A 20,269-nucleotide genomic window follows, 5' to 3' on the forward strand; every position below is an offset into this window, starting at 1 on the left:
ACTGGTCCAAAGCTGCACACATTCTCACATGAACTCAATTCTAGAAAATCCTGACGACCAACTACGCTCCTGTTTAGAGTAAAACCAACCATAAAACACCACGATTTAATACTGCAGAATTTCAGGTTTCTACAGATCGGTGGAGCTCTCAAACATGTGACGTCCACACGAACTTACTGTAAAATATTTACCACAAATCATGGACCAATGTCAGACTTTCAGACCCATTTATGTCACAGCAGAACGTTCGCTTCGTGGGCAGCGTCTAGTTCAGATCTGTGGGTCAGATACTGCCCATCAAACCCTGGGACAAGGTATGGTGAGGTCAAATTTTGGTCAACGTTCTACATCCAACTATTACACTAACTGCCCACCAGTGAAACTCTGGACCTTGTTTTGGCCCGTGTTACCAAAACCTTAGCCCGACCCTTGGCCTAATTCGTGATCACATGTCTTCAGGTGGCACTGCTCCAATTTCCTGCACTGCAGTACAAACCTACTGTAACATTTAACATTAACTTGGTACTGACACAGACTGATTTCTCCTTCAAACCAAACTCAAAGAGAAGAAACTCGGATGTTCAGAAAACGTAGGTGAGCCAAGATGAAGCCTGACTCAGTGTTTCACCAACTCGACATCAGAAACACTGGGATGATGACTGAATAAAAACCACTTTTATTGGTTCAGACCAAAGTCATCAGTCACAGTTTGCAACGAATGACAGGAGACAAATCCCACTTCAGCAGTGGGTGTAATGCCATTGAAAATTGCATGACTTCAGAGTTTGTTCTCTAACAACTCGAGGTTGTTGAGCAGAGTTGTCTACATGTTGATTTAATAGACGCTTCGCTGGAGGATTATCTAACTGGGAGATGCAGCGCACGGATGTGGAGCTGGTTTCTACCCATCCAGAGCCAGAGTGAGTCAGTTGCTGGCACAGTCCGCGCCCCTTACTGTTTCTGGAGAAATATGTGCATTTACAAGGGTAGTGCATTGTTCCTCCGACCTCATCTTTCCAAATGAAATACACATGCAGTCTGGCAAGTGCGCCGTCCTCCATAAAAGTGCAGGCACTGTCTGTGAGGTTGGCAGGTCGGCCTGAAATGACGAGTTTCCAGCACAGCAACGGGGCCTGATAACAGCCCTACAGTATGTGGGTGGACGGAGCTGTTGCTACAAAGCGTTCTTGGACCAGAGTCAGGCCCTTACCCATAATTCTCAGTGTGAGTAACCCGTGTTGTGATGGTGTGAACGACTGTTGGATCTCAGTTGATGTGAAAACAAAAATTGAACGAGGTGTGAAAATGTGCAGATTATGACAGATGGACAACAGTATATTTTTGGCCACTTTTTAATAAGACAGCGATGTCCAACAGGGGGGCGAGGCCTCCCTCGGGGTTAAGGAGCTAATGAGTTTGAAGATTTTTCTTTATTTTTGCCAGACTAGGGAAATTACACAGTTATAAATCAAATTCATTGGTTTGATTCAAATATCCAATTTGCAGAAATTAAAATGTTCAACGGCGTTTTGAAGTAATTCACTCTGAGTGTGTGGACGTGGGGGAGCTTGGAACGAGTCCGACCTACATGGCGGAAACGGGGATTGCAGAAAAGGTTTGGTGACGGCTGCATTAATACTTTCAGTGATATCTCCTGTTCAACAGAACCTTCACACACTCTTCCCCACCAAACACACGGAGCGGTGGGACGAAACCTAAGAAGACCACACTGCGACGTGTGGAATCTCTCGGCTGCACCTGCACACACACACACACACAGATGTCGTTCCTGGACATTCCATTCTCTGACAGATGACCACAGCGAGACATATTGAAAAGCTGTTGTGTTTTCTGGTGGATTTGACAGAATGAGGAACTTATATCACCAGCGGTTTCCAAGACATTTTACACATTTTCAGATTCAAGTTTTTGTAGTCGTTTTACCGGTCACTCAGGAGTGAGAACTAACAGCGGCGGCTGCTCTGCTCCTTAACTCTCTGCTCTTTAGCTCATGGGAACTCAGATGACCCTGCATTCAGAAGGAATACAGTCTTAAAGAGCTGGTGCAAAAACACTTTTCTTTGTTTTTCAACCATGGCAACTGTAAAGGATCTAACTGGACTTGAGGTGGAAATGACCAAGGCCAGCAAATGGACAAATGATTAGATTTTTTTTTTAAGGTTATCTTACTTAGACTGAGTTCTTGCAACATTTTTGGCTAAAGTTATCTATTGCATGCATCATTTATATTTGGGATAATTATCTAATTTATTATGTATTAATTGTTGTGTAACATTTAGGCGTTGTCCTGTGAACTTTTGGACAATTACTTTAAGATACTTACTGGGATTAATCTCAGAATAACATTTTTAGTTACTAAGTAACTCTTATCTTTATATCAAGCTAACCCTGTGTTTTCCCGAGAGACGTCAGACCAGTATCCGTGCAGGTCAACGTCCATATTCAGGGCAGCCTTACCTTCGTCACACAGGTTGAGTTTGGACAGGTTGTGTCCATCGTAGGCCTCTTCGTACATGGAGCCGCTCTCCCGCTCCTCGTACGTGCTCAGATACATGGCTTTGTTCTCCATCGTTACCTAAACGAAGAGGAAACCACGGTTTGAGCCACTTTTCACACTTTTACACCAAATCCACAACAACTTCAATGATAAAAATGTAATATTCAGACCAAACGTAGTGAATACGTCGGAGATACTCGTGTGACTCGGCAGACCAGTGTTCAACCTGCTACATGCCCTCTGTTGCTAGAAGACGTCCAAGTTAAACAAAGAGCAGGAAACTCTAGCATGATGACTGAGGTCGAGTCTTGACCGGCGGTTGTGAAATAAGTTCTTTCTGCCAACTGAACTGGACGGGATCTGAGACTTCACCTCACTTCATTTGTCTACTTTTTTTCTTTTTTTTTTTTTGGAAGACATTTTCAGGGTAATGTTTAAGAAATAGAGGAAACCCAAGTCACGGGGCAAGAAGACCAACAGGCCGTGGTGACAGGGGTGGAAGTTGTTATGGTTTCTCTAATAACAGGTCAGTGGAGCCAAACTCCACGTTATTGGATCTGTCAAGCTCTGGGTCGAACACCGAGGAACACACATCCAACGGTGACGGTTTGACCGGCAGCTGGGATGGAGTGGAGAAATCTACACAAATACTTCACACATCCGTCTCCACCGCTTTGATGTGAGAGCCCCGTGGTGTGTTCTGGGTATTCCTGGGGGTGTTTGGTGGAATTTGCTTGGAATCTCCTCAGAGAGAAATCTTGGAGCCCCCCCCCCCCCCCCACTCCCTCGACCTCCCCAAACCAACCAGTCTGAATCTACTCAAAGAAACATGTGCTGTCAAACAATTAAAAGTTCGGATCTGATTAATGGCAGGGTAGCTGTGGATTGATCACAGTTAATCATGAGATTTTTCAGAGCTCGAGGCCAAGTTTGTGACATACGTCGGGAGAAAAACTCGTCCCGTGAGGACCAGATGTGTCTGGCGTGACTCGTACAGATGGGGGACAGTGTCAACCAGCAGGTGGAGCACCGCTGAGACGCTGTTTACAAACCTGGCACAATGGAACGTCTGCACATCACAAACAGATTGAACTGCGTCCCCCCCCCCCCCCCCCCGGCCCTCCTTCCTTCTGTTTTCTCTCTTCCACATCACCCTGCGGCCGTGCAGCGCCCTGTTTACCCTGAACCCAGCACATTTGTTCTGGAGGTTTGCACAGGGTTTTTCTCACGATACACGTGGTGCAGACCAAACAGGAGTGGAAAAAAAGCCAACAAACGGAGAGGAGTCGTGACATCAAATCTGCTGCTGTAAGACGACTGTTGAACTCCCACCAGCCCCAGACGGTGGCAGAGCTGGTGGTGTTTGACGTTCAGTCGTTAAAAAGTGCTCGGTGTAGACTTTTTCATTACACAGTGGAGGAGGGAACGGAGGGAACGCGGGGGGTCAGCTTGACATTTGTACTGACGTCTGTGCAGGAACCTGCTGCTAGGAGATGCTCCTGAACTCCTCACACCCCCCTGGAGGTCTGTGTGGATTTGGGGAGGGGGGGTCTCTTTAATAAAACCAGGTTTAAACGTTGACACTTCAGGCAAAACTGGTCAGAGTGCAATCTTTATTTGTTTGTTTGTTTGTTTTATTTCCAGGACCTTACTGCACTCTGCCAGTAGAGGGGGTTGGGGTTGTTTTTTTAATGATCACAGTGGGAATGAGGGGCAGCTGCAGTGACAGACTGTGACTTGACTTATTGTCTGTGCTGATTTTTCATTATCTACACACTGTAAGTCACCGCCTGTCAGTGATGTTGGTAAAAAAAAGAAGCTGGAGTTTCACTCCGAGACAGACAAGACAGGAAACAATTATCTGGTCATCTGCCGTCGCGCCCAGATTTATGCCCCCAACGGAGCATTTCATAGTGAAGTCAGAGGGAAGTGGTGTGTGTGTGGTCTCGGATGTCACTGTTATATATGAACGAAGTTTATAAATCCACCACAACTTCACACCAGACACATGTAAACGTCTATTTATACTGTTATAAACAACAACAACTACGCGACCTCCAGTTCTGGCAGATAAACGTTCTCTGTATATGAATATCTGCTTCTAAATCTGCATTATTTAAAGCACCACGCCAGTGTCTATACGTGGATAAATTCCCATGTCTTTGCCCAGTCATCCATGTGCAACATTAACCCATTTTTTCCCTCCCCCTTTTCACCCCCTCCCCCCCGTGTTCCTGCCTAATTGAACAGAGAGATAGGGCTTCCTCACCCCTGACCGCTGAAACACAAAGTGACAGTTTTCTGTGGATGAGCTCCAGTAAATTAAATGTTCACTTCCTGCTCTTTTCATAACGAAACAGCCTCCCCCCCTCATGGAACACACACACACACACACACACTTGTACATAACAGATTTACTCAAGTGTAATGAAAGAATGAACTGATGTCAAACCAGAAAGGTCAAAGTTCACTTGGTGCACACTGATCCCACCACCCCTTAGCTTTTTGCTAATGTACATGTACACGTTCTTATTATGACATTGATTTAATTTAATTTGATAGCTAGTTTTGACAAATCTTTTGATCATTTTCTTTTTCATTTTAACCTTTATTTTCCTAGTTGAAATTATTTATTTTTTGCTCATTTGTAGCCAATTTTTCTAACTGTTTCTTGGCTAACATGGAGCTTCTTTTGTATTCCCTGGTGTAACCGTGTGAAAGACACGGGATTCTTGCATTAAATGACACTAACTCTGAACTGTGTCACTTGTTATGCAACACAACACTGACCAAAAACTGCACGTGCAGGGAAAAAAAAAAAGTTCGTTTTTGTGTTGTTTTGTGAGCAAATTTAGCTGCGAACACGACAGGTGCAGTTCGTCCACTGACAGGTTCGACAGTCAAGCATTCAGCACCAAACTGTGATTAATTCGAGTTACAAAAGTCTTGTCTCACCTTGTCAGCTGTCAGAGTGATGAAAAACCAAGTGATGAAAACAAAAAACCCACTACAGCATCATCGTCTCCACACAGAACCAGCTGCCTCCTGACGGTGAAGACCCAGGTTCCGTCTCCCAGCTGCCTCCTGACGGTGAAGACCCAATCTTCAGTCGGTCACCGGTGTCATTAGAACTTCCCTGAAGGTGAGGATCCACTCTGTTCATACAGAAGAACAGGGATTTAAACCCACAACTGCACCGTGGACCGCGTCTTCCTGTCCGTGTCCTCGCGTCTCTCAGCTCTGCAGTGAAGCACAAAGTCACTCATTTGGAGTAATATACCCACAACAAGATCACGTGGCCGTCACTTCAACTACAGCTGGAGACGCGGCTGCTGCCAAGCAGCGAGTGAACACGCGGAGAAGAAAACCTGCGGGAGACCCAGTGGCACGCTGGCGCCCCCTGTGGGTTGAAATTGGACCTGGATAGAAATAATTTTGAACCTATCGACCTGTTTGTTTTTTTGTTTCAATCACTGAAGGTCCAAATGATTAAACCCTGGTACAGACAAGAAAGTGACGTCTCACCACGACAACTGACACTTCAGACAATCAACCAACAAAAGATGTGCTTGGCAGTTGTGTATATTTTCCCCTCGTCATCTTTATTTTTTAGTTGATTTTTTTTATTATATGACACACTTCAAGAGATCTTTATTTTTTAGTTGATTTTTTTTATCAAATGACACACTTCAAGAGACAAAGTCAACAAATCAAGGGCAACATGACTTTTATTATAATATTTACAATCGGAGGAAAACTAATTCAGCAGCAAAGCAAACGCAGCCTCTGTTTCAGTGTTCATTAACAATTTTCATTCTACAATTACCAAAATACAAACAACAACAAACATTTGATGTTTGGTCTAAAGGACAAAATAAGCAGAAGACGTTTTAAGTTGAATCAGAACACACTCTCTTGACTGGACTAAAGATAATCATTTGAACACCTGACGATCAGCAATAATATAAACCTACAAATGCTGTGAAAGCTGCTCTTTATGGAATTTAAAACAAATAGCAGTTACTGCTATGGCTGCGTATGAATTCAAATATTTTAAAACATATCTGTAAATACTAAATGAACACGTTCTTAAACATAGGCTTCTCTCTGCGTCTCATGAGATGAAGTTGTAAACGAGAAACGTAGGGGTGTTGCAGTAGTTGCTGGCAAATAGTTTACCGTCAGGTGTCGGGTCAGAGAAGGCGATTTCAGTCTTGGAGAGGTGACTGCCGAAAATGAACGTGCTCCTGCACAAGGGCACAAAGTAGGTACAATATATTTTCAATTTAAATGATTGAGAAATTGGTTTTTGTTTATAGAAAAATAATGAATGATCAGAAACATGATGGGACACCGTACCTGACTGTGTCCAGCATGCGTGTGGCGATGCTCTGTCGTCGGGCCAGACTGAAGACCCAAATCCGACTGATCCCGCACAGAGCTGGTTCCGGGGAGGTGGAGCAGCACCAGGCTCTGTGCCGCTCCATGAAGTCTTCTTTACTCATGTCCTTGTGTTGGTCCTGCTGCTCCAGGACTCTGTACGCCTGGAGGCCGCAGAAACACAATCAGGTGACGCTCGTTTAAAAAAAAAAAAAAAACTCTCTGAAACCCGTCAAACCTGTCGTATGTGCTCGGCCACCAGACATCCCACCACCATTCTGTCTGTGTTGACAAACAGGTAGGTCTTGGCCTGTGAGGGGCTGCTCAGAGTCACCTGCTGGAAACCAAGCTCACTGTCTGCAACCTGACGCACTTCCTCGGCCTGAAGAACATCGACGTAAAAAAAAAAGAACAAACCAGGTTATTTCTCCTGACAGCAACACGACAAAGATGTGTTTTGAGAAACTCACCTTTTTCACGGCATATTTGGGATCATCTGGCAGAACCAGCAGAATCTTCCCATCCCAGAATTCAGACACAACTCGCTCTTTCTTCCATCCCTGAAAACACAAGAGAGGTGGCTGTAACTTAAAGAACTTTAAAAAAATCTAATTAGAAACTTAAAATGGACAAAGATAAAAGTCTCAAACCATTTTAACGTATAAAATGTTACATCGGCAAAAAAAGAAAACATTAAACTGGCACTTAAAATGGACAAAGATAAAAGTCTCAACACATTTTAATGTATAAAATAAACTAGCACTCATTTCATTTGATTTTTTTTTTTACTTCAATCAAACAAATGTTCTGGCCACTGACTGATAAAGATTTCTTTAATTTTTTTTTTTACTTCAATCAAACAAACCTTCTGGCCACTGACTGGTAAAGAATTCTTTTTATTTCTTTATTCTGTCATCAGTTTAAATACTTTTGTATGTTTTTATATTAAAAAAAGTGGAAAATCTTCTCACCACAAATTTGATGGAGTCGACGAAACGCTGGTGAAACTGAGTGTGTTGAAAAGTGTCCTCTGGGTTGTCAATGCTGTAGACCATCCCACAGGAGCTGCAGGTCACAGCTCCAAACTGCTTCTGACCTGCATCCTAAAAATAAATAAAAAATAAAATCAGCCTTTACAAAACCAGACATTCAGGTAAATTTCAAAATAAAACATTGAACTCTACATACAATGATGAGCTGATTGTGGTCTTGTTTGTCCTTTTTTCTACGAACGCTGCGCTCCTTAGCTGCAGAGGGAGTCTGCATTGACATGATGGGGCCATTGGGGGTGCTGCAGCACACTTGGGCCTGTGGAGATGCTTTCTTTGACCTACCAGAGTAAGAAAAAAAATTAACAAATTTAGAGACTTAAAATAAGTGGAAACACTCTCCAGGAAGTTCTTAGTAATTTTGATACTGAAACCTTATTGGTTAAGAAAACATATCCTAGTGACATCATAGCCAACATCATCAGAAATGTTATGGATTTGTGAAGGTTCTGACATGGTTACCTTTTGGAGGCAGAGCCAAAGATTGGATACATTGCTGCAGACGCTGTGGATTAAAAAAAAAACAGATGAGAAATGATTAAGTCTAAAGGTCAAAGGTCAAAGGTGTCATCAGAGACTTGGTTCTGTTCAGTCGAGTTACTTTGTGAAGTGTTGGAGCCACTGCTGGTGGGACTGATGTCACTCAGGTCAAAGACGGGATCAGAACCTCCTTCTGTCTGTGATTCCTTCTGGAAAAGAGAAGAAAAGTAACGGTTAAAGACAGAGGCTGACCCCGGGTCACAGTGTACGACTGCAGCTGTTCAGAAACATGTCACTACCTGGGAGTTGATGGAGGAGGAACCTGTTGGCAGTGGACACCTCGTCAACACAACACGCAGCTTCTTGGTGATGACATGTTTTTCTTTAGGTGAACTGAAGACAGAAGGAGACATTTTTTTAAAATATTAAGTTAAAAATCAAGAGTTTTAGAACAAGGAAACATGATCCATGATACGTTCTGTTTACGACATGTACCTCAGTGGCTCTACAGTCGGAGGCTCGTCATCAAAAAGGTCCATCCACTCTTGTGGATTGAACTTTGTTCTCTTTTTGGTGCTAGAACCATTCTCTTCAGTTCTGACCGACTGGACGCTGGGCTGAAGGAACCAACCAGGATCAAAAAGTGTGATCACTGCATTATTTCATTTATATCTAAAACTAATTTGAATTTTTTTCCCTCCACAGTTTAGCCAATTATGTAAAAAAAGATGAGGTAAAGTCAAAAGTTGGGATGACTTTGACTTTTATAATTATAAACATCGTCAGTTTATGGAAACTGACATTTTCCCACCAGTTTCACTGCCAATTCAAACATTCGTCTTCAGATGAACCCAAACTGTTCTGACTCCGTGGTTCTGCTCACCTTTTCATCCCGTTTTTGTTTTTGGTTCATCTCCAGTGCAGGTTGCTGCTGTACCGCCTTTTCACTTTTTGTCGGTGGTGGCGCTGTTGCCTGACTCTTCCCAGATGCCGGTGCTGGTCTGCTGCAGGCCTTTGGTGCAGACTTCTTGTAAATGGACCTCGGTTTCTTCCCGGTGGCGAAGAAGGCAGCGCCGACGAAGATCTTTGGTCGAGGCTTCATGCTGCTGAAGGTGACAGTGATGGCTTTCTTGGTGTCCATAGCTTTTGGAAACCAGGTGGGGGCAGCAGCAGCAGCAGCAGCAGGTGTTGTTGTGGTGGCAGGTTTACCTGTGTCACTGCTGAGGAAGAGATGAAAGAATAATGGACAAGGTCATTAAGAATCAGACCAGAGTCTGGACCACGTTTATGTCAAATGACAAACCTGTTCAGTTTTGAAAGTTTGATCCTCTTTGTAGACGTCACATAACTTTTGATTCCTGTCTCCACTGGTTTTTTGGATCCGACGGAAGCCTTTCGTTTGATGGTGCCTGTTGCTTTAGTTTTCTTGGTCTTTCTCTGTTGCTTTTTAGACTGAGAAGGAGGCGATGGGAGAGCAGGAGGAGGAGGGGGAGGAGGGGAGGGTAAAGAATCTTTGATGGCTTTCCTCTCCAGTGGAGTGAGATAGATGGTCTTCTGTTTGCCATAGAAGCAGCTAGACACTACTTTTTGTTTGAAGGGAGAATTACGAAGAGATTTGGACGGCGAATCTAGGCAAAGGAAATAAAAGACTATTACAAGAACACGACCACAAAACAACTTTCACACTGGGCAAACATCAAATACCTGCTAGTCTACGTGGGGATTTTCGTGGCGAGGGGCAGTTTTCCTTATCCAGGTGACCACGAGGATCCTTCCTAGGAGACTGATGATGCTTCCTCGGGGATCTCCTCTTCACAGGAGTTGTCTCCGCTCTGACTCCTTTCTTGGCTGGATGACTGATGTACAAGCAACAGAAGAGGAGAAATGAAATCACGTTTAGGTGAAATAACTGCAACTAAGGCATAAAACAACTGCTATTGGATAATAATGGTCACAAGATTAGCCATAAAAATGATTTTTAAGAGCCAAAAAAATGTTAATTACTCTACATATGCAATTACAAAAACAATGACTTACAACCGAGTGTATGGTTTTAACTGGATAAATGTACCTGTCATGGTCTAGAGAGGACAGCTTCCTCTTCCTGGTGGAGACCGTGGGCATCATTTTACCGAGTAGATCCTGTACACAAACAAAAACAAATGTTTAGACCTGCGTTTGGAAAACATTTTGTTTACAAAAGGCCGTAAATGAGACTTGAAGGCCTTGACGAAGTTGTGCGTTTGTAGATTAAACAGGTCGATTTTGGCTTTGGTGGCTCCGTGTTATTGACACGAGAATACTGAGGCTGTGGATGTGGACGCCGAACTACAGCCACTAACCGTACCTTAAGAAACCACTAACATGTTAATGACTAATGGCAACACTAATAAACGTTTCCTGTTCACAATGGCACCGAATTGACATTAGGATCCAACATCCTAATGTAGCAAAACCGAAGTCGAAATAATTGTTTTGCGGCGACAAGTACACGCGACCAGTCTGATTAAGACGTACAGTAAATAAGTTTATACTAAAACAAAAATAAAACGTTTCACCCATCGATTATGTTTTCGTCGCATCAACTAAATCAAGAACAATCGAAGATTAGAGTACAAGTTTGTAGACTTGCCTGCCCGCGTTTCTTTTCGTATTGCGCGCCTCGGTCAAACCGGAAGCGGAAGTGCCACTAAGCGTTATGAAGATCCCTGAGCGGATAGGCTTCCCGAAAATGAAAATATGAAGAAGAAAAAATTAAAACTCTGCTATTTTTTATTTATTTCATATATTGTTACAGATAGGCATACAATCTGAGAATTACATTTAATAGAAATATAAAATAATTAAACATATTTGCAAATGTGAGACATCCTTCTTGCCCTTACTTTGAAGAAGAATATTTACTTCTTCCGGGAACAACCTATTTCATGGGAAAAGTGACAGATCAGAAGGAACTGTCGATACGAAGCAGTTTAGAGTAGACGTTTCTGTAACTTTAGATTTTTTTTAAAAAAAATTAATGAATATAATTTTAAACTAAAGTGTGTAATTTTTTTAACCCGTAAAATGGTATTTTACTTTACGAGTGCGGGTGAGTAAAGCCACGTTGTTTACAGCTGAAACAGTGCTAGCTTTTAGCCTGGTTAGCCTGCTTTTCACAAAGCTATTATATTATATTATGTTATATTATATTATATCATATTATATTCATTCCTTAAATAATTTACCATTTGTTTAATCTTTTATGGTGTGATTCCATAACGACTTTCAAGTTTGCGATCTTAGTCCTTTCATATTTTTGTGTTTTATGTCCTATAAAGTTGCTTTCATTTAGTTATTGTTATATTTCTCCTGTGTCGCTGTCGTTGTAAAGCCTTGCCATGTTTTTGGAACCTGTGTGTGGCAGTAAATATTCATTTGCTGTTAACATTTCTTATTATTTCTCATCTTTCAGTGGTGGATCCTCCCCACACTATTTACATGGGAAAGGACAAATATGAAAGTAAGCCTAGTTGCATCAACACACAGTGAACCTTGGGTTCAGATTAGTTTTATTTGTTTTATCTAGTCGGTGTATAGCTTTGCCAAATAACTTCTGTTAACGTCAACAGATGAAGACCTAATCAAGTATGGTTGGCCTGAAGACATATGGTGAGTTAATTAATTTGTGTCTGACATAATTATTATTCTTTAACCTGAGTTAAATCCTTTATTAAAAGCATTTTATATATTGGAATTTGTAACTTTTATTTCATTTCTTTGGTCAAGGTTTCATGTTGACAAACTGTCTTCAGCTCATGTTTATCTAAGATTGCCTAAGGTAAGGAATAAAAAAAAAAAAGAAAAAAAATATTAACTAAAATACACCAAGTTTGAAATACATCACACACCTTGTACCTTCTCTGTGGTTGTTTCCCAGGGTCAGACCATAGACACTATTCCTCCAGAGGTGCTGATAGACTGTGCACAGCTGGTGAAAAACAACAGCATCCAAGGTGCAACACCAGTTTTTATTTTTCCGCCTTTGACATTATGTTCTACATACCCTCATCTCAGAATTGGAATTATGGTGGACGTTCCTTGTGTGTTTTCAGGATGCAAGATGAATAACATAAATGTCGTTTATACACCATGGGCCAACCTGAAGAAAACTGGAGACATGGACGTAGGACAGATAGGATTTTATCGACAGAAAGATGTCAGTGAATGTCAACCGACATAAAATCTTTTGAATTATTTAACAAATTGATTTTTAGCAAACTAAACATGTGCACTATGTTCAGTAACATATGTAGACCTGGTTTCAATATCTGCCGTGCGTTTCTCAGGTGAAAATTGTAGCTGTGGAAAAGAAGGTTAACGAGATTGTTAACCGCTTGGAAAAAACAAAAGAGGAACGTTTCCCAGACCTGGCAACAGAGAAGGAGTCGAGGGATCGGGAAGAGAGGAACGAGAAAAAAGCTCAACTCCAGGACCAGAAGAAAAAAGAGAAGGAAGAGCAGAAAAGAAAAAAGGAAATGGAGGAACTCAGGTACACCAGTGGGTGGTTGTCAAAAGATATAGAGGTTTTATTTTTTATACACTGTACTTACATATGTCTATATATGTATGTACATATATATTTATACATGTAAAACCTATTTTATTTTAATCTATTTTAATTTTAATTTCTTTCCCTTTGCAGGAATTATTCATCACTGATGAAGACTGAAAACATGAAGACAAATGAGGTGAGGATGGCGGAGATAACACTGTGGTTTCACATAGGAATCTGTTAGAAATGGTAACTGATGATGTTTTTTTTTTTTTTTTTTTAAGTGAGTTACTACTTTAACCAGATTCTTGTTAACAGACCTAGAAAAATATTCCAGGTTTAGAATCTCATAAAAAAGTAATTTACTGTCTTTAACTTTTTTAGGATGGATATGACTCTGACGACTTCATGTAAGACTTGAAGCAGACGACGTCTCCACCACCACTGATCAGATCTACTGTCAGGAAGCTCACCTGGCTGCTTTTGCTTGCTGTTACTCTGCACTGACATTTTTGGGAAAAAGGTTTAAAAGAGAAGAAAACAAAGAGAAAATGCATACCTTGAACTTGTGGGACATGAGGCAGAGAGCGAGCCAGTGGACGGAAGCACAGCGTCCGGAATTATTCCCGTTCTTGACTGCTTCAGACTCTTCACAGCAAGACGAGAAAGAAAAAAAAATCATAATTAAGGCTCATTTACAGAGAAAGGTTTATTCAGCCGAACAGTGTGTGATTGGTTGTTGTTTTTTTTTGTACTGCATTTAAAACTTATGTTGAAGAAGAAAAAGTAATATCTATATGGACCTACAGTACCTGTTCACCTTATTTGCATTTTCCTGTATTAGATCTGATTCAATACAAATGTTGTATGAATTAAATTCTTTGACTTGCTTATTGTTGTAGGTTATTTTTTTGTCTTATGTCTAATTAAACATTAAAACAGGAGTAGAGGTAGTAAAGGTGTATGAGTTTAAATACCTGGGGTCAATCATCCAAGGAAAGGCTGGATGGAGTGGATGGAGACGAGTGTCAGGAGTGATTTTTAACAATATAGTCAGGTTCGTGTCAGGTTAGAGACAGTGGCTCTGTGTATTACACAAAAGGCCGAGTAAGAGGTGGAAGAGACTAAGACGGTAATATTTTAACTGGCAATGACCAGGGTGGACAGGATTAGAGATGTGCAGACGTGTATTCGGGCAAAGCAGCAAAAAATTCCACCAACGTCTATAAAACGTAACTTGGAGGATGCGGGCATCGATCCCGCTACCTCTCGCATGCTAAGCGAGCGCTCTACCATTTGAGCTAATCCCCCACTCTGTAGCGCCGTTCAACTTTATGGGTATACAAACATACACATCACGCGACAGTTTGCTATAATTCTATGTCAATACAATATATTAAAAAGACAACTAAACTATTTTCAACCACATACTGTATTTTACGGAAGCGTATAGTATTTTGCTCTAAGATTGCTTAAAATCACCCGCAGGAGACGAGTCGCAGAAATTCAAATGTTAACGTTTAATAATATTCTAGTAATAAGGTATAATGACATGACTTACGACTTTGTATTTATGGAAAGGCTCGTTTTGAAAGTGAGCCGCGTTTATAAATATTGCTAAATTTATCTGTAAAGTGAACGGGAATTGGCGTGTTGTAATGATGAGAGTCGGATTGTCTTTTGTGTTAATTTATTTATCTTTATTTTATTTTTAATAAGCTAATTTTCAAACACAGTTCAGTAAAATAATGTACATCTTCCCTCCATTTTCAGCAGTTTACTCGCGCCTATTCAAAACCGTCAGCAAATGCACCAATAGGAGAAGAGGAAGGACACAGCCTCTTTGGCAGCGCGACTATAAATACAAGGACACAAACTGCTGTAATCATTCTGGAGATTTAGTTTATCAAACAGTAAACATGCCTGATGCAGTCGGAGCGAAGTCAGCGCCCAAGAAGGGTTCAAAGAAAGCCGTCACCAAGGTGACCAGCAAGACTGGCAAAAAAAGGAGAAAGACCAGGAAGGAGAGCTACGGCATCTACGTCTACAAGGTCCTGAAGCAGGTCCACCCCGACACCGGTATCTCCTCCAAGGCTATGAGCATCATGAATTCATTCGTAAGTGACATCTTCGAGCGCATCGCCTCCGAGGCTTCCCGCCTGGCCCATTACAACAAGCGCTCCACCATCACCTCCAGGGAGATCCAGACCGCTGTCCGCCTGCTGCTGCCCGGTGAGCTGGCCAAGCACGCCGTGTCTGAGGGAACCAAGGCCGTCACCAAGTACACCAGCTCTAAGTAAGCTGTCGTCAGCTCCTTCAATCCAAACCAACGGCTCTTTTAAGAGCCACCCACTTCAATCATAAAGGATCATTCTCTAATTTATTACAATCATATTACAGTATCTTTAAATAAATGGTGAAAATAAACCTTTTAAGTGTATGTATTTCAACTCAAAGTTGCTGGGAAACGTTGTTTTCCAGGCCTGATTAACTTTGCATTTCATGTCTTAGGGAGGGAATAGAACCGCCAGAATTTGAATAATTATGACGGGTGGTGTATAGATCAGCAGATTTGGTTTCAGTGATTTCAATTGTCAACTGCTACTTACTGACTCGACAGAAAATGTATTGACGCGCCAAAAGTGTTGTCTCCGTTCGCAGGTGCCAAAGACTAAAACCTAGATTGAAAAATCTCTCTAGTCTCTGACTTATTTCCATAGAAATGTTTGATTAAGGTCAATCGGTAACGGAAAAATGCCTAAAATACACAAATCGCACTTGGCTACAATCACTTCTGATAATGACAGTATACTGCAGATATATTTATGCATAAAGCCGGATTCTAGTTTATCGAGGGGGATTAGCTCAAATGGTAGAGCGCTCGCTTAGCATGCGAGAGGTAGCGGGATCGATGCCCGCATCCTCCAATTTTTATATCTTTTATTTTTTAAAAAAAATCAGGAATTTTGTAACGCTTTTACTTCGTTTACCGGTTACGTCTCACCATTGATACACATTAATCAAGTTGTCAATATGAGTGGAGACAGGAAACTTCAACCATGTATTTAGTTGTTAAATGGGAGTGCTATCTTTCTTGCCGTTTTAATAAAAAAGTTAGACGGATTACAAAGAAGCACGTACAAGCCGACTGTATGTTAATAAAGGTATTATTATAAAAGGATTTCAGGTTTGTTGTTGTCTGAGCCCAAGTGCTAAAAGGCCAGTGGATATAAATACACAAACTTTACAATAATCGTAAATAAACTAGTCTCCAAAGACAGGACCAGGGTAAATGTACACAAGCAGAGGATACCTAAAAATGAATTTTAAACTACAGCAGTCAAAAGGTAAATGTGTAAACGTAGGAGTGTAGCTTTCTTCTATTTTATTTTGAAAGGACCGAAACGTCAGTGTACGTGGAACTGCAACATTCCAAGCGCATTGATTGGATGACAACTTTCAGGAAGGTTTTGACCAGTAAAAACGATACTGGGGGGGCAGGGTTATATAAATACGCTCACAGGAGGCTTGACGAGTTCATACGACAGTGATCGTTACTACTGTAATACCATGTCTGGAAGAGGTAAAACCGGTGGAAAGGCCAGAGCTAAGGCTAAGAGCCGCTCATCCAGGGCCGGACTCCAGTTCCCCGTCGGTCGTGTTCACAGATTGCTCAGAAAGGGCAACTACGCTCAGCGTGTCGGTGCTGGAGCTCCCGTTTATCTGGCCGCTGTGTTGGAGTATTTGACCGCTGAGATCCTGGAGTTGGCCGGAAACGCAGCCCGCGACAACAAAAAGACCAGAATCATCCCCCGTCACTTGCAGCTGGCTGTCCGCAACGACGAGGAGTTGAACAAGCTGCTCGGTGGCGTCACCATCGCTCAGGGCGGTGTTCTGCCCAACATCCAGGCTGTTCTACTGCCCAAGAAGACTGAGAAGGCCGCAAAGACCAAGTAAATCAGCAATTTAAGCTGCTGATCCCCAACGGCTCTTTTAAGAGCCAACCACAACAATCTTAAAGACGCAGTTCCTGTAAATATATGCGGATGTTTGCGGCTGTTTTCAGAGAGTCGACTTCTAAACGGCTCTTAATTTTAGGACTTTTATAGACCTTTATTTTACTATAACTTTGCAAAAAATGTATGGTTTGTATGTTAAACCCTGTCGTGTGCAGTATTTTTATGAGAAGCCTTGTGATTGCCTAATTGTATGTATTTGTTCTGTTACAAAACTATTTTGTTTAACATTTTAATTAAAAAAATTGATAGCACAAATTAACAAAACTGCAAATAAATCCACAGAACTAGAACCAAACTCAAGGATGACTCGCTCAGTTTCAGTACACAACTACACGAGCCACTCACACCCACCGGTGTCTGTATTAGACAGGCAAGAAAATTAGACAGAAAATTAAGGATCTCCACTTCACAGTGCCCCCCTCTCTGTTTCCACATGATGGTATGATCCTATATCCTCACATCTGATTGGCCGCAATACTGGGGTAAACAGCGGAAGGAAATAAACTGGGAGCCGGCTCTTCTGATTCACCACAAAGCATCGGCTCTCAGAGCCGCATCTTTTGCGCATGACACATCACTAGCGCTTGGCAAGATTAACAAAATAAAAGCTACAACTGGTCTGTCAAGAATATGGAATATACAACACTGACACAATACTCCCCCCAGAACTGTTAGTAATGAGGGATATAAGTAAATTACGTCACATATGACATGTATATATTTCCAGCCAAAGGGAGCATTTCTAAAAAAACAATTAAAAACATAAGTAACGATAAGAAGAGAGACATTATAACTCGACGTTTTCCATCTATTAAAACTGTTGTTTGAAATAAAGACAAAACAAATTCAACAAATCCAGTTTTAATGTTCAAGTTATTGAATTATTTTACAACCACTCGAACGTGAGTTAATCTCTTTGGGACCTAAAAGAAAAACCCCGCCATTATTTGAAAAACAAAACAGGCGCGCTGGGGCCACACCACAGTAAACGCAGCTCTCTGTCACGTCCTCTGTCTGGTTGTATAAAAGCGCCGCCCTGTTTGCTGTTTCAACATTCTGTGTTTCACAGTCCAACAACCTGTATTGAAAATGAGCGGACGTGGAAAAGGAGGAAAGGGACTCGGCAAAGGAGGCGCCAAGCGTCACCGTAAAGTTCTCCGTGATAACATCCAGGGAATCACAAAGCCCGCCATTCGCCGTCTAGCTCGCCGTGGTGGAGTGAAGCGTATCTCCGGCCTGATCTACGAGGAGACTCGTGGTGTTCTCAAGGTTTTCCTGGAGAACGTGATTCGTGACGCCGTCACGTACACCGAGCACGCCAAGAGGAAGACGGTCACTGCCATGGATGTGGTCTACGCTCTGAAGAGACAGGGCCGCACCCTGTACGGATTCGGAGGTTAAGCCTGATACCTGCATACGTTAAAACCCAACGGCTCTTCTAAGAGCCACCCACTGTTTCTTTAAAGATCACATTCCCGCTCAATATTTGAAGACATATATAATGATTATACTTATTATAATTGTTACCGCACTACTGAACTCTGTGTGAGACTCGAGGAACCCAAATCAGGAACCATAAACGTGGTTTGTCGCATTTATTATTACATGGAGACACCGTCTAAAATGGCGGCCTAGTTTCCGTTAAAGACAGTCTTTCTGTCCCTGAATTCGTATTTATCCCACCTTTTGTACTCCGATCTCTCGACACCATTTTTTAAATATAAAAACATTTCTATAGCATATACCAAAACATTAAATTCTGTAACATATTTTACTCAGACCGTTTAGTTCCCTTGTAAATATTATCTTTACAATCACTACTCTTTTAACTAATGATAACGTTATAATTAATATCGTTATTGTTGCTTATTTAAATAACTGGTGTATATCTAAGACACAATTCGCGCTTTTGTAAATGTTTGGAATATGGAGTATTTTCACTGCTATTAAAGTAAATGTTAAATCTGCCATTGGCCCCCTCCTGAATATGATGTATTATTTTTACTTGCATTGTCACCCATTTTCTTTTATTCTGTCCAGTACGAAAAGTTATCTTTAATAATTGGGCTTTGATAATAACGTTAATATGTACGCACATTAACTTCACTTTATTCTTCACCAACACGGTCCTGAATGGGTTAAAGAGTTTCAACCGTTAAAACCTCCTCCCCAACACAGAGGGACAAATCGGCCAATTACAAGCGAGGTACACTACAGCTTATTTTACATACAAGTTGTATAAATAAGCAAGTATCTGCGTCACAGAATTCATACGTCTGAAAAACAAAAATGCCTGAACAAGCCGCCAAATCCGCTCCGAAGAAGGGCTCCAAGAAAGCCGTCACCAAGACTGCCAGCAAGACTGGAAAGAAGAGGAGAAAGACCAGGAGGGAGAGCTATGCTATCTACGTGTACAAGGTCCTGAAGCAGGTCCACCCTGACACCGGTATCTCCTCCAAGGCCATGAGCATCATGAATTCGTTCGTGAACGACATCTTCGAGCGCATCGCCTCCGAGGCTTCCCGCCTGGCCCATTACAACAAGCGCTCCACCATCACCTCCAGGGAGATCCAGACCGCTGTCCGCCTGCTGCTGCCCGGTGAGCTGGCCAAGCACGCCGTGTCTGAGGGAACGAAGGCCGTCACCAAGTACACCAGCTCTAAGTAAGCTGCTGTCAGCTCCTTCAATCCAAACCAACGGCTCTTTTAAGAGCCACCCACTTCTATTAAAGAACATTCTCGGTTCACCAAATAAAAAAATATATTTTCAGAAATATTCATTACAATTGTTATGAACATCAACTCGTCCATAATTTCTCTACATTTCGAATTACCAGTTAAGAATGAAACCGTAGAGCAGATTAAGTCTTGCCATAAAATGGTGCTACTGTAATATATAAATATATACTTCAAATTTCACAATCTATAAACAGCAAAAGTGACAGAGCACTGTTTTCCCATGATGCCGTTCTTGCATCCTGACCAGTGTCTATTCTGGTGGTACAAATGAAATTACTTCAGACTTTGTGTGAATACACAGTACTTTCTCCTGAACTACGAGTTGTTGTTGAACTTTTAATAATCATAGTTTTCTTCTCCACAGTGGTATCGTAATACTGCATTTTACTACTATTCATCTGTCAGTTAAACCATATCTTCATTTAAAGATAAAGTATTATCATCATTAGTCCCTATGATGTAGGAACTTTTTTTTTTTCTAATACCACACAAGGCCAACACTAACACTATTATAAACATGGATTATAATCCATTAGTGTCAAGAGTATACC

General features: G+C 41.6%; 7 protein-coding genes and 2 non-coding genes across 13 annotated transcripts in view; 6 read left to right on the top strand and 3 right to left on the bottom strand.

The window, feature by feature from the left end:
• The window catches only part of scara5 (scavenger receptor class A, member 5 (putative)), a 47,992-nt gene extending 42,399 nt beyond the window's left edge, over window positions 1–5,593 (bottom strand). The window contains exons 1-2 of the mRNA XM_008313342.2: window positions 5,474–5,593; window positions 2,479–2,596 (exon numbers count right to left, since the gene is read on the bottom strand). Of these exons, the coding sequence (XP_008311564.1) occupies window positions 2,479–2,590 (112 nt within the window). The 5' untranslated portion in view covers window positions 2,591–2,596; window positions 5,474–5,593. The remainder of the gene's footprint in view (window positions 1–2,478; window positions 2,597–5,473) is intronic.
• Window positions 5,594–6,220: 627 nt separating this feature from the next.
• esco2 (establishment of sister chromatid cohesion N-acetyltransferase 2) lies at window positions 6,221–11,426 on the bottom strand. 5 transcript variants are annotated; one of them, XM_008313343.3, is made up of 15 exons: window positions 11,313–11,426; window positions 10,499–10,569; window positions 10,132–10,283; window positions 9,731–10,055; window positions 9,311–9,647; window positions 8,923–9,044; window positions 8,727–8,820; window positions 8,549–8,636; window positions 8,410–8,452; window positions 8,087–8,228; window positions 7,870–8,001; window positions 7,369–7,458; window positions 7,137–7,280; window positions 6,878–7,062; window positions 6,221–6,765 (listed from the first exon to the last, which is right to left on the bottom strand). In XM_008313343.3, exons 2-15 carry the CDS (start codon window positions 10,552–10,554, stop codon window positions 6,633–6,635), a joined length of 2,043 nt encoding a protein of 680 aa, XP_008311565.1. In that variant the 5' UTR covers window positions 10,555–10,569; window positions 11,313–11,426; the 3' UTR covers window positions 6,221–6,632. The 5 variants fall into 5 exon arrangements, with proteins under 5 accessions (XP_008311565.1, XP_024912755.1, XP_016889121.1 ...); XM_025056987.1 differs by lacking the exon at window positions 11,313–11,426 and adding an exon at window positions 11,060–11,196; XM_017033632.2 differs by lacking the exon at window positions 11,313–11,426 and adding an exon at window positions 10,986–11,024 and having other exon boundaries at window positions 9,311–9,644.
• ccdc25 (coiled-coil domain containing 25) lies at window positions 11,369–13,851 on the top strand. The gene is made up of 9 exons (XM_008313348.2): window positions 11,369–11,518; window positions 11,882–11,929; window positions 12,039–12,078; window positions 12,196–12,247; window positions 12,347–12,422; window positions 12,522–12,625; window positions 12,756–12,958; window positions 13,112–13,157; window positions 13,346–13,851. Exons 1-9 carry the CDS (start codon window positions 11,494–11,496, stop codon window positions 13,373–13,375), a joined length of 624 nt encoding a protein of 207 aa, XP_008311570.1. The 5' UTR covers window positions 11,369–11,493; the 3' UTR covers window positions 13,376–13,851.
• A 348-nt stretch (window positions 13,852–14,199) lies between these two features.
• trnaa-agc (transfer RNA alanine (anticodon AGC)) lies at window positions 14,200–14,272 on the bottom strand. The gene has a single exon. It is a non-coding gene; the product is annotated as a tRNA-Ala (tRNA).
• Window positions 14,273–14,804: 532 nt separating this feature from the next.
• Window positions 14,805–15,315, top strand: LOC103381126 (histone H2B type 2-F-like). The gene has a single exon (XM_008313349.3). The coding sequence runs from the start codon at window positions 14,881–14,883 to the stop codon at window positions 15,259–15,261; it is 381 nt and encodes a 126-aa protein (XP_008311571.1). The 5' UTR covers window positions 14,805–14,880; the 3' UTR covers window positions 15,262–15,315.
• Window positions 15,316–15,815: 500 nt separating this feature from the next.
• On the top strand, window positions 15,816–15,888 carry trnaa-agc (transfer RNA alanine (anticodon AGC)). The gene has a single exon. It is a non-coding gene; the product is annotated as a tRNA-Ala (tRNA).
• Window positions 15,889–16,488: 600 nt separating this feature from the next.
• Window positions 16,489–17,275, top strand: LOC103381127 (histone H2A-like). Its single transcript, XM_008313350.3, has one exon. The coding sequence runs from the start codon at window positions 16,532–16,534 to the stop codon at window positions 16,916–16,918; it is 387 nt and encodes a 128-aa protein (XP_008311572.1). The 5' UTR covers window positions 16,489–16,531; the 3' UTR covers window positions 16,919–17,275.
• A 671-nt stretch (window positions 17,276–17,946) lies between these two features.
• LOC103381128 (histone H4) lies at window positions 17,947–18,946 on the top strand. The gene has a single exon (XM_008313351.3). The coding sequence runs from the start codon at window positions 18,070–18,072 to the stop codon at window positions 18,379–18,381; it is 312 nt and encodes a 103-aa protein (XP_008311573.1). The 5' UTR covers window positions 17,947–18,069; the 3' UTR covers window positions 18,382–18,946.
• Window positions 18,947–19,100: 154 nt separating this feature from the next.
• LOC103381129 (histone H2B 1/2-like) lies at window positions 19,101–19,696 on the top strand. Its single transcript, XM_008313352.3, has one exon. The coding sequence runs from the start codon at window positions 19,270–19,272 to the stop codon at window positions 19,645–19,647; it is 378 nt and encodes a 125-aa protein (XP_008311574.1). The 5' UTR covers window positions 19,101–19,269; the 3' UTR covers window positions 19,648–19,696.
• The last annotated feature ends 573 nt before the right edge of the window (window positions 19,697–20,269 follow it).

This window comes from Cynoglossus semilaevis, chromosome 7 (assembly GCF_000523025.1).
Source record: "Cynoglossus semilaevis isolate Cse_v1.0 chromosome 7, Cse_v1.0, whole genome shotgun sequence".
Taxonomy (NCBI): domain Eukaryota; kingdom Metazoa; phylum Chordata; class Actinopteri; order Pleuronectiformes; family Cynoglossidae; genus Cynoglossus; species Cynoglossus semilaevis.